Below are 17,284 nucleotides of genomic sequence, written 5' to 3' on the forward strand. Positions count from 1 at the left end.
GGGAGCTGAGTAAATGGCACTGAGTTCTCACCCTCTGGCCCCCCTCCCCTGGCAGCCTGCAGACCCTCCTCATTCTGACGGGACAGGACTTCGTGATCAGTTGCCTGTTTTTTCGAGGGGCTGGTGAGAGGGAGGTTCTGGTTCTGTCATGCCTCAGATTGCCGCAGTTGCGATTTGAGGATTCTTAAATTTCAGTGACACATTTAAAGAGAGGCTTAGGGTTGGGTTATCCTGCAATGGTCTATTCTCATTTTTTGTGGATCAATTTTCTTGTCACCTTTAGAGGCAGTCTTCTTTCAGGGTTTCAGGAAAACCTTTATTTGTCCTTTGTACCAAATACATTAATATGATATTTAAGAACTAGGTCCTATTTTTTACAGGTGATATTACAAGGTATCATGAAGTTAATGTTTCTTATTAGCGACTACCTTTGTGCTCTGAAAGAAATAGCTCCTTGGAAAAATATAGTTTTCAAAATACCTTAAAGTGTGTATGTGTAAAAAAGAAAATGTGTATTGTGCGTGTGTATAAAGTTGTAGTTTTTATAGCAAAACCTTCTTGGAAAATCTTTTCTGTAGATACCTTAGACTTTATCGGGCATTTGCTCCCAGTCAGACATTGTGTTAAACGTTTTAAATAGTGCATTTAATCCAGACACCATTTTCTGCTCGACACTATGGGTTTGAGGGGGAAAAGGACCTGAACAGTTTCACCCAAGCATGTGACTTTATTTTGGCATTCAGTTGGGAAAACATATAACAGTCTCCTTATAAATATGTGTTGTTTGAATTGACTGAAGGGACAATTAGGAGAAGGTAAGGAGAGAAAAAAGAGATGTGGACATTGGGAATGGATGTGGAATTTGGCCTGCTCAGAGAAGGACCTGGGTGAGCCGTTAGGAGCTTTGCCTCGGGGTAGATCTTGGTGCCATCTTGTGGGTGGATCTGGAAAGAGCCAAGCAGACCCACACCAGCTTCTACAAGGATGCCTTGCAGAACCCCACATTTCCATACAACACGTAAATAAAACTGTAAGTCAGATATCAGAACTCTGGTGTAGGAACCAGTAGATTTGATTATGTCCTGTCCAGCAGCAAGTCCTGATCACCCTGGGTCCAAAATGCCCCAAAGCCATCCGCTCGTCTCCATGGCAACTGCTGGGCCACAGGGCTATCCTCTCTCACTTGGACTGCTATGGAAGCTTCCTCACTGGTCTCCTTGCCTCTCCTGTCACTGTCCCACTGTCCATTCCCCAGCGGGGATCCATTTAAAATATAAAGGGAATCTATTTAAAGGGATCAATTAAAAAAGTAAAAATTAGATCCTATCACTTTCTTGTGTAAAACTCTTCAGTGGCTTTGATGAAATTTTAGGATAAAACTCAGGTTTCTTGTCCTGGCTTAGAAGGCTCTCCATCTTACAGCCCCTGTCTAACCATGACCTCATCTCCTGCCCTCTCCCCCTTCCTTTCCTCGAATGCTCCCCATTCCTATCATGGGTCCCATGCAACCCTGTTCCCTCTGCCTGGGGCTCCTTCTTCCATTCCTTGCATGGCTGCCTTCTTCCCATTCAGATCTCATCTCAACATTGCTGCCTCAGAGAGGCCTTCCTGGACGCTGATTTAAAATAGCACCCCAGTTAGTCTCCATCACATCTCCCCCTGTTAGGTAGAGATGCTGTCTTGTTCTCTATTGGGTGTCGAATGCCTAGGAAACCAGTTAGCATACCATGGGTGCCCAACAAAGATTTGTCAATGCTGTTTTCCAGGTTCTCGGTCTTATTTCCACTAAATATAGGTTAGGGTCAGGTGATTTTAGGCCTTTCCCAGTGGAGCATAAAAAGACCACAGGAATTCAGTCCTGCTGAATTGGGTCTTATTCTCATCATTGTCCTTTACCAACTGTTTAACCACACTGCTCTGAGCTTCAGTTTCTTCATCAATAAACTGGAGTTAATGAGTTTACCTTATTCATAGGGGAAGAACTAAATTGGATTTACATATGATTGGAAGCAGAGTACTTAGCACATAATAGGCACCTCCTCTATTAAAACTACATTATGTTGTCATTGTGTTCATTTTCCCCTCCTGCACCTCGAGAACGGGGTTAGGCACTTCTCTGCACTCCTAGTACTTAGCTCTGTGCTTGGCTTAAAGGATAGAGTAGTAAGTGGTCCACAGATGTCTGGATTAATTTTGACTCTTCCCACCCAGGAACTAGTGTCTCCTGACTTGTCTAAGCTGTGTCCCTTTGACCAAGTTACCACTCTGTCTGGAGAGAAAGATAAGAAGGATGTACAGGGAAAACCTGGAGGGATAGTAGGGCTTAGGACAAAATCTGATTTATGACTTTGCTATAGTTCCTAGGTTTGTATTCAATTATTGTAAATGGATCCCAGCATAACTTTGTTTCTAATAAAGGGGATGTAGGAAAAAGAATAGATCACATGATTCTTTTGTGGTTCCTAGAGCTTAGGCTTTCGTAAGAGTCCTTCCTTCCTTTATGTTCCTTCATGAAATAAAGTATATATAAAAACATTCCGGAAGCTGGAAGTGCTGTATCACAAATACACGTGTATGTAGAAACTAGTGTGTGTGATTTCTGGTTAAACGAATGATTCAATAGCTGTTGAGTAAACATTAATTCAGAAGTATTTCTTAAATGCCCACCGTGTGCCAGGGACTGTTGTGGATGTTGGAAAGACAACAGTGAACAAAGCAGATAAATCCCTGTCTTCATAGAACTTACATTCTTAGTGGGAGAGACAGACAATAAAGATAAATAGTAAAATACAGAGTTTCGCAAATGATGACTGAGAGGCTACAGAGAAAAAAACAAAGCAGGCAAGGGATAGGGTTGGCTTGGGGGAACAGAAATTTTAGGCAGATTAGGATTCTGTATCTCTTTTCTCTCCCACCCCCACCCATGATCAAGACTCATTACCCTGGTTTGGCCTTCTCGTGTCACTTGTAAGTGTTAGGTTGATTCGGCAAACAACAGAAATCTGATATGTGGTTTCTCCAAGTTTCAATAATAATTTATTTCATGTTTCTGTCAGCCATATTTACAAATATTACTTTACTAAAATACAAGGAGACTTTTTACAATCTCTCTTTAACAGTAAGTATTAATAAATACATATCTACAAATCCAGAAGACTAAACTCATCAACTTGTGTAATTACCAATATTCATGAACACAGTGTTGTTTCTGTATTGTCAAAAGATAGCAGTTGCTTTTGAAGCTGAAAGATTAAATCAAAGCTGTGATATTAAACTTAGCTTGAAGGGGACTATTCTCTTTAAATATTAATGTGCTTAACAAATTACTAAGAGGGCCGTGACCTTGAAGCATTAGGTCAGTTTGATTCTGATTTTCATACACAAAGAAAGGAAGAATGCAAGAATTCTATAGTTCTGATCCCCTTTTCCAGAGCAGTTGGGAAGTTGTTTACTCTTTGAGGGCCCACTGCTGACGTCCGCTCACTGAGTAATGTCATCAGATTTCCTGGTGGTGGTTATTTTGGGGGGGCAGTGGTAAGTAGTTGTCCGGCTCTGTTGGGACACTGCTCGACAGAGGTCCTGAGAGCCGGATATACCCCGTAGACAGGATGTAAGGTTAAAATGCAGTCTAGTTAAGTAAATAAAGTAAGTGTTTGGTGGTAAAATAGAACTGCTGAAACATTAATGTTTTAAAATGATAACGTTAAGATTATACTGAGGCAAAATTAATAATTTTTAAAAAAAATCTATGGCTGCTTTTATTTCTTAAAATTAATGCAGTGGTGAGTTATTTTTGTAAGTTGAGATCAAAAGTTATACTGTCCTTTGTGAAAGTTACCCACTTTTGGTGTGGGATGTGTGCTCAGAGTTGTTTTCCTGGGAGGGGTAAAGCTTTGTCCTGAGCCATTCATACTTTTATCTTGTCCCTCAGTTTGTAATCAACACTATATATACATATATGTGTGTGTGCGCACACGTGCACGCGTGTGTGTATACACACGTATGTGTTTTTTTAAACATGCTAGTCTTTATCATTTTTAAATTTTATTAATTATTACATTTAACTTTATTTTTTTCCTTTTGTTTTCCTTAAGTTTGTACTGTTGACTTTCTCAAACTTAATGACTTGAAAGCTTGGTAAATGTACTTAATTCTTGTTCGGTGACAAAGGATTTAAGGCTACGGGTCTTGCCTCTGAGTAAAATTTAGCAGTATCCCGTAAGTTTCATTACATGATACTCTCATTTTTATTACTTTCCAGGTAATCTGTAGGTATAGTTTGCATTTCCCTCTCTGACCCAGCAATTACAAGTTAATATTTAAAAAATATTTAGGGCAGTGGTGTTTGTTGATTTTGTGATTTTGCTTAAGCTCATGTTTTTAATTTCTGGTTTGATGGCATTATGGTTGAAGAATAAAAATGATACCCTTTTTACTTTTAGCAATGTGTTTTAAGGTTTTCTCTGTGACCTAGTATATGTTTTTTATGCAGTTATAAATATTTCTTTTTCTCCCTTGAGACTTTTTTATCTACTGACCCTTCAGAGCCGGTTTCATAAGTATCCTCTGTCAGAGGCTACCTCTCCGCGCTCGTGTGAGGGACGCAGGTACTCCTCGCTGTGCCTTACCGTGGGCCGTAGCAGTGGGCTTCCTGCTCAGGACTCTTCTGCTTTCTTCTGTGGAACTGTCTCCCCTGCTATAGAAAATGAGCGAAATGATTTTCCTTCTCTTTCTTTCCCCTGTCATTTTCTTCCTTCTCTTTTTCCTGAGTAGGTCCCCTGCATTCTCCAAGCAGTTGGTCTGGATCCTTCCTTGTGTTTTCTTTCATTCATTCTGTTAAACTTCGTAAAAACTGACAGAAAACTCTTTGTTCAGATTGGTCTCTCTCAGTGCCTCTTGTTTTCCTTCTGAGTGCGCCGTGAGCGTATGATTGTCTAGACCAGCCCTCTCGTTGGAGGCCCTCCTGGCCTCCTTGGATCGTCTCCAGACTGCTGGCTTTGGCATCACCCGCACCCTCGCTACGAGGCTGGCCTGCAGCTACACAGCGCAGGGGTGGATGGTGGTGGGGGAGGTCTGTTCTCAGCCTCCCACCCTGTCACAGAGTCCTCCTCAGTCTTAGGTCTGGAATAGTAGCGGCCCTCATTCTTATGCCTTCCGAGAGATGAAATCATTACAGAGCAGATCAGAAACTAAGCTGGTGTCCTGTAGTTGGTAGACTTCGGCTTCTAGCAGTGAGAAATAAACTGGACTCCCCCATCACTGAGCACGCTTTGTTCCGTGCGTTTACTGTGGGATAGACCGCTGCTTGAGGGGAGACGCGGGAGGTGGGCAGTCAGGTAGGAAATATCTTGTGGGAAAGCTTATAGATCTAGGTCTTCTGCTGCAGATTTTTTTTGCCATGGAATCATACCACCACCCAGAGGCCTGGGCATCCCTTCAGTACATACAGCCTTTCTGGGAAAATGGCAGAAACATGCCGCCTCCTCTGCGTAGCAGCTCAGTGCCAGCATCCATCACTCAGGGCTGTGTTTCAGCCCATATTCTTCCTCCCTTGGGCTCCTGTATGCAGTGCACAGATGGCCCAAACCTTCCAGTGGCCCTGGGTTTGCAGTGAAGTCCCAGCTGCCACTTGCTGACTCTGTGGCCTTAAACAAGGTACCTGGAACCTCAGTTTTCCAACCGTCAACCTCGCTGTGTTGCTCCAGAGATTGAACAAGATAACGTGTGTTCAGCAATTAGCATAATGCCCAGTATACGCTAAGCCCCCCCATTGGTGCTATGATTATTATTACTCATTGGCATTTGGTTATGACATTGTATTTATCTGTGTCATTTAGTGCCAAGTTCTCAAATAGATAAGCAATTACTGGTAAACACTGTGCTCCTCTGTAAAATGAAAGTGTTAACACTTCTTAACGGGGTTTCTTTGGCTCTCATGTTGCATGATTCTAACTGGGAGATTTCATTATGCACGTGCCATTCTTGATGTAAGATTTCATTGTCCATCAGGAGAAAGATAGAAGGAATCAATGTTCATTCAGTGTCTAATTTTCGGGGGCCCTTTATATTGTAAACTCATTTGATCTTTGTAACAAATGAGAAAATTAAGCCTGAGGAAGGTTGAGTAAGTCACTTAAAGTCACACACAGCTGGGAAAAGCAGAGCTAGGGTCAGATTCATTTTATTTCTCCCTCCCTGCTCTGTACCTTTTCGGAGGGTTATAAGGAGATCCCTGGGATTCTATGTAATAAACATTTAATTTATGTAATTTTTCTCTGGAGCAAAAATCTCACTTTTATCTGTGGCACTGATTAGAGAGAGAAATTTTGAAGTGAGCTTATCTTAAAAAAATTTTTTTAATTCGTTTTTTTTTTTTAATGATTTTTTATTATATTATGTTAGTCACCATACAGTACATCCCCGGTTTCCGATGTAATTAAAAAACATTTTTTTTAAGCATACCTTTTTCTTACAGGTAGCAGTAGCTGATGTGCAGTTTGGCCCCATGAGATTTCATCCAGATCAACTCCAGGTAATAATAAACCATGCTGTAATTTTTACATATTGATTTTCTTTAAAGAGGGGGAGAGAGAGGGCCTAACAGTGAAAACAGTTTTCTATTTTAGATAATAGTACTGGATCAATGTTAGATTCCTGAAGCTGATAATAGTACTCTAGTTATACAAGAGAATGTACTTTTCTTGGACACACACGTATGCACCCTACTTTGAAAGGTTCAGAGTTAAAGAAAAGAACGTGCATAATCATGGGGAGGGGGAGAGCAGAGGAGGCAAAAATCTTAACAATCGATGAAAATGGAAGAAGGGTCCACTAGCGTTCATCGCACTTACGGCTTTTCTGTAGGTTTGAAATTTTCCAGAATAAAAAAGCAAAACAATGGTCTTTTCTGTGTTGCTGAATGAGCCCTATCAGAAAATATTTAAATGATCAGATACCAAATATTGGGCAACATAAGCTATTGAAATTGAGCTCTGAAGTTTTTTGATGCTTCCTGCACACAAACCATGTCTCCTGTGAGGACTGGCAGAAGTGCGCGCTCTTAGTTCTTTGCATTTGTGGTGGTTGTGCACTTGGGTGAACTTAGAGGAGCGAAGCCTTGGGCGACAGGGTCTCCGTCAGCTTTGCAGTCTTTCTCACAGGCTGCCTGCCTCCACCTGACCACCGTTCCCCTCATGACTCCATCTGGGTCTGAAGGGATGGAACGGTGAGCTGCTGACCCAGACCTGGCCGGGGGGCCCGGCTGGAGAGGGCAGAGGCAGCAGATGCAGGCCTCACCTGATGCGGGCCAGGCAGAGGGACGGCGAGACGTCCTCCTGGGCAGAGGCACAGGGGCCACCCCTTGGGCCTAGTGCTGTGCCTGTGTTGCTGAACTGACAATTTGTCATTTGCTATCCATCAGAACTTTATTAATTGATTTTTATTGAAATGCAGTGGGTACCCACAGTATTCTCTTGGTTTCAGGTGTGCAACAGTCATTCAACGTTTATATCCATTAGGAAGTGACCATCACTATAACTGTAGCTATCATGTGTCACCATATAGTGTTGTTATGTATTGTTAACTATGTTCCCCGTGCCATACATTGTATCCCCGGGTCGTGTATATTTTATGACTTGAAGTTTACCCTATTTATTTATTTGAGAGCAGGGAGGAGGGGGTTGGAGGGAGGGCATGGGGGAGGGAGAGAGAGAATCTTTTTTTTTTTTTTTTTTTTTTATTAATAATGATTTTTTATTATATTATGTTAGTCACCATACGGTACATCCCCGGTTTTCGATGTAAGGCTCGATGATTCATTAGTTGTGTATAACACCCAGTGCACCATGCAATATGTGCCCTCCTTACTACCCATCACCGGTCTATCCCATTCCCCCACCCCCCTCCCCTCTGTAGCCCTCAGTTTGTTTCTCATAGTCCATAGTGGGAGAGAGAGAATCTTAAGCAGGCTCCAGGCCCATTGCTGGGCATGGAGCCCAACGCGGGGTTCGATCTCACAACCTGGAGATCATGCCAACTGAGCTACCCAGGCGCCCCTGGAAGTTTACCTTTTAATCCCTTTCCCCTAACACAAATAAATGATTTAACTTACATGTGGAATCTAAAAAAACAAACCACCACTAACAACAAAAAGCAGAAGCAGACTTGAGAACAATCTGGTGGTTTCCAGAGGGAGGGAGGTTGAGGGATTACCTAGCCAGTTATGAGGTATTTTATTTTGGTCTAGTTGAAATCTCTCATCGAAGTAATTTTTTTTTTTAACTTGGAGGAATTACATAAAATCTTGAGTCAAAACGTTTAAATACATTATTTCAAGTTTTAAGTATTCGGGGTGTCTGGGTGGCTCAGTTGGTTAAGCGTCTGCCTTTGGCTCAGGTCATGATCCCGGATCCTGGGATCGAGTCCCTGCATCGGGCTCCCTGCTCAGCGAGGAGTCTGCTTCTCCCTCTCCCACTGCCTCTACCCCCCACTCGTGCTCCCACTCTATCTCTCTCTCTCAAATAAATAAATAAAATCTTTTAAAAAAACAAAGTGTTAAGTATTCTAAAAGTTTGACAAATAGTTTTAGTTTTTGCAATCTAACAACTTGTCTAGTTAACTTGCTGTTAAAATAAGTATTTGTGTCGTAATTGAAATCGTTTCAAGGTGAAATGCTTAATCAAGCTTTTGTTGAGTTCTGCCAGTGGGCTTATTAGCAAAAGAATAGGTATATGACCCATGCACTTGGACTACCAGACAAGAGCAGTAAAATAGCACTAATTTCGGGGAGCTGAGTGATAATGTCCTGAGTTATGTGTGGGAGGATTTCTATCAACAGATTGTTATGTTCACATCTGTGTACTTGCCTTGAAAACACTTAGGAGTTTTCTGTGGCATGTTAAGAAATGACCATTCTAACAACTCTTTTTTTAAAAAAGTGTTCACACTTTTTTGATTCAGGTACTTTTAGTGTTTACCAAAGAAGATAACCAGTGTAATGGATTCTGCAGGGCGTGTGAAAAAGCAGGGTTTAAGTGCACAGTTACCAAGGAGGCTCAGGCTGTTCTTGCCTGTTTCCTGGACAAACATCATGACATCATCATCATTGACCACAGAAACCCCCGGCAGCTGGACGCGGAGGCGCTGTGCAGGTGAGCCTGGGACACGGGCCTAAGTGCCCCACTGGCGTGTGTGACAGTAAGAACAGCCCAGAAATACACCAAGTTAAATTCACTGTCTTCTAAGTTGCCTTCCATGCATGTAAAATAAGTAAGATATTAGGACATCATTATTTCTAGGACTGATCTTCTTCCTCTGTTTTGTTTTACTTTGCTTTGCTTAAAACAGTATAAAAAATATGAATGAAAACCATTAAGGGTTAAAATGAAACCCAGTCTGTAACTAACTACAACCGTCACCTGCTGTAACCATCCTGTTACAGCAACAGAAGCTAATAAAATTTTCCAGATGTTTTTAAAGTTATAAAAAATTGAAAATTGTCTACTAATGTTAAGCGAACGGGCCTTGTTTGTAGTACTTGCAGAATATCAAAGCATGTGAACAGGGTTGCTTAATAGGAGGTTTTAGAGAAGCATGGATTGTCATGTGTGCCTGTCCTCTACTAAGTTCCCACCCCGCACATCCAGCCTCTGGTGGGGGTGGGGGTGGGGTTCCCAAGGGAAACTCTGAGCTGCAGAGCCCAACTTAATCCCGTTTCCCAGATTTCCAGCGTTCGAGGGCAGGAACGGTCTTTCCTGGATGGAGCATCTCCTCACTGCTCTCGGCGGCTCCTCACAGTGTGGTTTCGGATTCCAGCCCTGTCGGGGCTGCTTCCTCTGAGGGTCCTCTTCCAGGCAGTAGCCCTTGTAAGCGGGGCTCCAAAACTGAAACTCTCACCCCAGGTTTGGCTGGCCCAGGGAAGAGTAAGCCGAATAGCCATCTTCCCTGTGCTGTCCGGGGAGCAGATGCTTACAAATGCAGCCCCCAAGCATGTGCCTTTCCTGAGGGCTGTGTCGCTGCCCTGGCCAAGAATCTCCGGTTTTTCTGGCTAGCTGTGTTCTACCACATCATTTCCATCTTGTTGGATGGGGGGTGTGTGTGTTGTGTGTGTGGGGGGGGTTGTTCTTGTGTGTAGTTAGTGAGTTTTCTAGAGGCAAGAGTAGGCCTTGATTTAGTTCCCTAAGTCACTTTCATCTCGATTCTGGCTGTGCCTGGTTTACCTCCCTTGAGATCATCCCTTCAAGGGAACCTGCCCACTGTGGAGTATTCCTCCAAGGAGGCATTCCAGGCTGTCCCTCCTGAACTTGTTCACGTGCTCTTTGTCCCTTTTCTGACTTAGACAGCTCATGAGACCTTAGCTCTGGCAGAGCTCTGTCCTTTCCTTCCTCTTCCTTTTGGGATACCTAATCAGCACCACCTGTGAAGGGTTTGTCCATCAGTTGCTGACTTATCTAAATGACTAGCATTCATCTGTATCTCTACTGGGAGCATTTGGAGCTCCTTACACTCCTTATCAGATGCCTTTCTGAAGGCCAGATATTCTGTGTCTGTGATATTTCCCATGTCCACTGGTGGAGGAACCCTACTTTGCAGGTCTTCTCAGTCGTGAGCACTGTCTTTGGTACTAGAGCTGCATAGGTAAGTAAGACATGGTTCTTGCCTCTGAAGAGCTACTGTTCTAGTTGGCAGGGCAAGTGAGTGATGTCAGTACAAGCTCCCAAGTGCCCATGAGGAGGAGCATGCAAAGTGCTGCAGCTGCCTGTGTCGGGGAGAGCTGCACAGAGGACATTTGGGGTGAGTCCTAAAGGATGAGTAGGTGTTTTGAAAGGAAGGAAGGAAGAAGGAAAAGAAGGAAAAACATTCCAGGTGGGGGAAGCAGCGTGTAGGAACAAGCAGGTATACAGGCCTTCCCTGCTCGGTGTGGACGCCCGCCGGGCTGGGCAGGCCCGGGACGTGGCTCTGGCGAAGGCTGGAGGAGCAGACCGTATCTGAGGGCCTCACGTGCGGAGCCAGAGGCTTGGACTTCACCCTGGCGGCAGCTGAGACACTGACGTGGTCTGGGCAGGGCCGTGTGCGGAGCAGGCGGGAGGTGAGCGGCTGCCCGCCGGAGAGCAGAGTGGAAGGGCAGAGGAGCGGGGCGAGTCAGTCAGTGTGAGGCTGTAGGACGCCGTCTTGTGCTGATTACAGGCCGCCTCCCCGCTTCCTGTCAAGAAACCCGAGAAGCTAACAGACGAAAGCTGACCGCAGCAATTAAGAGGCCAGAGGTAAGCTGATAGTGGTGTCAGAAGCCGGGCGAGCAGAAGGCCGGGATTCCCCCTGCGTCTCTTGTACCGTCGGGCCTGTGGAAGAAGCCTGCTCCTGAAACGTCCTCCGCATACGTCCGTCTCTGAAGCTGACGTACCAAGCGAACCTGAAGGAAGGAGACGGGAAGAGGCTCTGCGTCACGGCCGCTGTCGTGCTGAGCCGGGGACGCTGGAATTGTGCTGACCAGAGACACTGATGGCTCTGCCTTAGCTGAGCGCCAGAGCCCCGCCCGCGGCCCCCCAGTCCCTGCGGCGTCTTCGTTCTTCGCTCTCTGTGTCCACTGGGATCTACAAGACAGAGCAGAGGGAGACGGACAGAGACCTGGGGTTTTACCAGTCGTGAGGAGGGGCAAAAGCCTGAGGAGCGTGAGCACAGCCCTTCGCATGTTGCAGTTTCAGGACAGCGGCCTGCGTCGGGTCTCGGGTGTGGCTAGAGAGCGGGAGAGGGCCAGCCGCAGTCCACTCTGCAGCTCACCTCTGCCTCTGGCCGCGCTCCCTGCGCAGGAACTCGCGTCTGCTCGCTTGCTCTGCGGGCCCAGGCCGAAGAGGAGGAGGGCGGCTCATGCCAAGGGCCTAGCAGAGGCGAGCGAAGAGGCATCTGTGACGCTGTCTGCTGTAGGCTCCCGACGGGGTTGATCTCACTTCCCTTTAAGGATGAAGAACAGGATAAAGAAGGGGGCCTGTAAAAAGCTGCCAGATAATGGAGGGGAAAGAATAGCCTTAAAGACTAAGAAAATGATTCACTGCAAGAAACCGAAGAACCTTTTAGACCAATGCCTAGGGTACTCAGTAGAAATGAAGAACTTCCTTTGTGCGCCAGGAGCAGGGCTGTCATGAAAGGGAAGACTTGGTGAAAGGAGGCGGAGGAAATAAAGCCCTGCACAGGAACCCAGGGGGCGCCAGCAGAATTAGATCTGGGGTGAACGCAGGAGCAAGACTCAACTCGGGGTGCTGGACGCTGTTGACCATCTCTGGATTCACCTCGGTCCACAGCTCCTTTTTACCATTGTAAATTCCATTCTTTTCCAGTTTAAACTCATTCCACGCAGCGGAGGAACAGTGGCAAAGTACAAGTAATGGAGTTGTTGTAAGATATGACTCATTGAAGGGCTGCATGGGCCTTGCAGTAAAGCCTCCCTCCCTGGCCTTTCTTCCAGCGTTGTGTTGAGACCATCATCAGATTTATCTGTAGTTGCCAGCGTATCTGGAGAATGGTAGTTGCCCCCCCCCCCATGCACTTCTATTCCTTCCTAATAATAGAATTTCTAGCATTTGGCTGGGCCTCTGGCCACCTAGAAAATGCACGCATTCCCCAGCTTTCCTTGCAGCCGGCCAGTGGGAATGTCCTGTGCATCTTCCAGGAAGTATCCTGCTGTCTAGAATGTGGGTGTTGTGGCTAGAGCACAAGAAACCATGTGGAGGCAAGAACAGGAAACATGGAAGGAGCCAGGCTGCTGATTCTGCGAGCATGCCGTCGCAGCCTTGGACCAGCTGCCTCTGCGCATCTTTTATGTGGGAGAAGAATCTTGCTTTAGTCACTAGTGTGTGGAGTTTTCTCTTACGCGTAACCCAGCGAAGTCCTGGTGCTAACCGGCTAGTGTGGTTGTGAGAGCTTCCCAGTATGTTCACACGGTCTTTCAGAATCTCAGGCTGTAGATTCGTGCCCTCTCTTTTCTCTGACTTCTCGAAACGTGCCTTCCTAACGTCTGGGTGTACATTTTGATGATGCCAAGTCATTTCTTTCTTCATTTTCCTGAATTCTAAAGTAAAGGGTGTTGTCTTTTTTTCCAACCCAGTTTCCTTATATTTCTGTTTTCTAGTCCATTCCTCCTCCTCATGGACCAGAAAGAGCCGGGAGTACACCTCTGCCTTTTCATACAGTGTTAGCCCTCCTTTGCAGGTGTCAGCTTGCTTCCAGGTGAACGTGACCCTTCTGCTTTGTCCTTAGCCGAGTGCCCACCCGCATTCCTGTGTCCCAAGTACGTCATCCAAAAACTGCTTCCTGAGGGTACCTGCACGGTTACCTCCTCGCTATTTATACCACTCAGATCTCTGTTTTTCTTCGAAAAGGATGAGGGCTGGTTTGAGATAGCCGACTGCATACTTAAGGTTGCCTTTTCTTTCTTGAAATCTTTGTGATACAGCAGAAATAGGAACACAAGAATAAGTATGGTGCCCTCAGAAGTCACGGAGATACCATTTGTGGGTGCCTGTGTCTCCCTGGGTAAGATTCGTGCTAGGCCCAGTAGCAGCCCACAGTTTTGAGAAGTGAGCTGGCCTTGTCCGTGTGAGTGTCCACTGTGCCAGTCACCCTTCCACGCTTAAACGGCCCTTCCCGTGGCCCCCGCTCCAGGAAGGTGAGTGTGGCTGTTCTCCAGGCAGGGAGACCCTGGTGGAATCAGGGACTGGCACCTGGTCGGCAGACCCGCAGTGACCTGTCGGGAGGCTCTTCCAGTACAGCTGCCATGCAGCACCCTTGAGGTTGGCTTCCTCTGGATGGACAGGCAGATGGGAGCTGGGGGAATGGAGCGGACACTGGGAAAAGCAGAAACACTGAGAGAGAGGTGTGAGCCGTGCGGCCTGCGAGAGCGCCTGGCTCGTGCCTAGAGCCTCACGTCCATCTCTGAGCCGTTTCTGTGCCCCACATCCAGTCTGCAACTGTCATTAGACTCAGCCTTGAGAAAATGAAGCCCCAGTGCCGTGAGGCAGGGCTGCACAAGGGGGACACAGCCACGCCGTTCGTTTAGACATTGTCTGTAGCTGCTTTCACGCTACAGTGGCAGAGTGGAATGGTTGTGACAGAGTCTGCCTGGCTCACAAAGCCTAAAACACTTGCCATCTGGCCCTTCACAGAAAAAGTTTGCCAAACTGAGGTATCCGTTGTGTATTCTGAATTGACGTCCTCTGATGCGTCTGGAATGGCTACGTTATGTACCATCCTTGGGAGAATTGAGAGTCACTCAAGTGGTTTTCTGTGTTCTGTGACTCAGGAGTGGTTCTGTTTCTTGAACTAACAGAACAGATGTCATGTAGTAAGTCTTGGCTGTTCTCTGTCCCATCCTGGACACATTCTCTAGAAGGCCAGCACACTTCTGACGTGGCTGGGGCCATCTGGGAACAGTCTGCTCTGTTCTCCTGCCGAAGCCACTATCCCTTGTGAGTGTCTTCCTTTCAGCCCAGGGCTGCCTTCCTCCTCTTCCTGTGGCATGGCTCCGAATCTTCTCTGGAGTCCCACCTGCCTGCCCCCCGCCCCATGTAGGGTGAGCTCTTGCACATCTCCAGTGGAGCCCTTCCTCCTCCTCTCCTGGGTCACATTGATCTCTGCCCGGTCTGATCTGGCTGGGTTTTTGTTCCTGGGAAGCCGCTTCTCCAGAAGGGGTGAATGCACTCTCTGTGGAGAGCCTCGTACTCCACGGGTAATTTCAGTGGAGCCAGTGTCCCCCACTTCTCCTGACCAGTCGTCCATTCTTACCTGTTTCTGTCAGGTGGCGATTCTCTACTTTCCGACTGATTAGAATATCTTGCATTTCCTAGTTTTGAATTTCTCTTGCTGCTGCTTTTGCCTACCGAGGAACTCTCTGTTTGTACTGCTTAGGGAGCTGACCTTTGGGCTTTGTCCCCACTGTAACCGTGGCCATCAGCTTGCGGTAACATGCTACATGTACTTGCATTTCCCTCTGACAGGGAGAGACAGATAACCCCAGTCACGTAAGCCCAAGGTAGGGAACGTTCTCCACCCGAGGCCACTTGGATTCACAAAGGCCAAGTGAGTAGCAGGCACACAGCCTCCGCCAGCTGTTAGGTCTGTGCTCCATAAGCCTTAGGGTTACTGGTCTCCTGAGTGACCTTGTGCTCTAGAGGGAGGAAGATCAAGCAGCCACGAAGGTAAATCCAGTGTGATTTGCTCCCTCTTCTGCCTCTCCCCAACTTTAATCATTTCACCAAGATTAAGTGTATTTATTTATTTTTTCAAGAATTGCTTTACATTTATTTTAAAATTTGTTTTTTTTTAAAGGTCTATTAGATCATCCAAGCTCTCTGAAAACACAATTATTATTGGTGTAGTACGCAGGTAAGCGCTCATTTTTTTTGAGGTTGAAGTTCAGGTGTCAGTGTTGTGCTTGCTCTTAGCAGGGGCGTAAGAGTTTGTAGGCTATGACAGGTGTGACTCTTTTTAGTTTGGCATTTTCTTCCTTCTTCTTTTCTGTCACTTCGCCAGTTAACTCCCTGGTGGGAGTTTCTGCTCTCGTGTGAGGTTTTCTGATTTTGGACTGCCATTCACTTTAGAAATAGACAAACCCCGAGAGCCTTCCATTCCTGAAATGTTACCCAGGGGCAACTCCTGAGGGCTTTCTGACTCCCCAAGTATCTCTAAAGTTTTGATTTATATATAAACGGGGGAGATCTTATATTTCATCCTGAAATTGGAGGTAAGGAAAGAATGTTAGGAGAAGGGCAGTATTCAAATAAATGTTATTTAGCATATATACTTTTGTAGATAGAAGAAAGGATTCTTTGTCTTTTAAATTTTTTTCTAGAGCTTTCAGGGAGAAGAGTTTTTTGTTTTGTTTTTTTAAGAAACTGGAAATAGAATAAAATGGGGAAGAATTTAAATGAAATTTTTACATATCAAATAGATACGTGGTTACTTCTGTATTCCAGCTGTTAGTGCAAAATCTCCATATTTCAAGCACTGCCGAAAAGTGACAGAACTAAAACAGAAAACTATTTTCAATTTTATATTTCTGATTGGTATATTAATGTAATTCATTGTAAAGTATTTGACATATGACAGTCCTAGTATTACGTAAATTAGTGAATAAAGAGATGAGCTGTAATTGATAAAAATGGTCTCTAACCCTTTACTGTGTTCTTCTGAAGGACGGATAGAGAAGAGTCATCCGTGATGCCCCTCATTGCTGCTGGCTTTACAAGGGTATGTGCCCACCTCTTTGTTATGCAAGTATAATTCAGCATGAGAAATTAAATTTTATCTCCGTTGAGAGCCAGCAAAGTTTTGAATTCATTTGAAGAAAAACGTTGTCGTCCTTGTACTGTTACCGTTTGGTTTAACTTTAGAACTTGATGATCTTAATAATCTACACTTTACGTTTTCACTCTCTCAAAATTGTGCCTGCTAAAAGCCATCTAAACATCATAAAATCTCTTTAATGCCATACTAATTAAGAGTCATGCCATACGATGTGTTGTTAAAACGCTGACATGTATACGTGCAACTTGAAAGGCAGTTCAAGAATTCTGGAAGTGAAGTAGCCCAAACGTGACTCCCTCTCCACCCCCAGCACCCAGCTGTTGGTTTTCCCGAAGCCAAAAGGTTTCTAAAGGCTTTGGTCAGCTGGTTGTCAGTCAGCCTTGGGAATCGCGATGGAGAGAACTTAGGTAAGGCTGATCCTGGGGCAGATTTGTGGCCTGAATTTATATCCGGGAGGTAGTCAGGACCCCCCCAAGCCACAGATTTAAAGTGGGTCTAGGTGGGAGTTCGTACTCCTGGGCACCTGGCAGAAGCAAATACAGATCCTCTCCGGAGCAAGACACCTTCATCTCTGGCCTCAGGGAATCTCCGCGAGTAATTGCTCCAAGGCAGCAGGTGGCGTTGCACGGAAGCTCAGCGGTCCACAGGAGATGAGGCATCGCGAGTGAGAACTGGTAGGGGAGAGGCAGCAGGAACACCCCCGCAGCCCACAGACACCAGAATTATCAGACTCAAATTACAAAGCAGTTATGCTTACTATATGTAAAGACTAAAAGACAGCTTGCGAATGTCTGCAAGAAATAGGAAAACTATAAAAAGTGACACAGGAAATTCTTTTTTTTTTTTTTTTTTTTTTTTTTTTTTAAAGATTTTATTTATTTGACAGAGATAGAGACAGCCAGCGAGAGAGGGAACACAAGCAGGGGGAGTGGGAGAGGAAGAAGCAGGCTCACAGCAGAGGAGCCTGATGTGGGGCTCGATCCCATAACGC

The 17,284-nt window shown here is 45.5% G+C and overlaps 1 protein-coding gene across 2 annotated transcripts in view; it reads left to right on the top strand.

Annotated features, from left to right (window-relative positions):
- PDE8A (phosphodiesterase 8A) overlaps positions 1-17,284 on the top strand; it is a 156,651-nt gene that overhangs the window by 65,603 nt on the left and 73,764 nt on the right. For both annotated transcript variants that reach the window (XM_026510535.4, XM_044388429.3), the window contains exons 2-5: positions 6,476-6,532; positions 8,959-9,149; positions 15,316-15,372; positions 16,182-16,236. In XM_026510535.4, the coding sequence (XP_026366320.1) occupies positions 6,476-6,532; positions 8,959-9,149; positions 15,316-15,372; positions 16,182-16,236 (360 nt within the window). The remainder of the gene's footprint in view (positions 1-6,475; positions 6,533-8,958; positions 9,150-15,315; positions 15,373-16,181; positions 16,237-17,284) is intronic.

The sequence above is a fragment of the Ursus arctos genome, unplaced genomic scaffold, assembly GCF_023065955.2.
Source record: "Ursus arctos isolate Adak ecotype North America unplaced genomic scaffold, UrsArc2.0 scaffold_28, whole genome shotgun sequence".
In the NCBI taxonomy this organism is placed as follows: Eukaryota; Metazoa; Chordata; class Mammalia; order Carnivora; family Ursidae; genus Ursus; species Ursus arctos.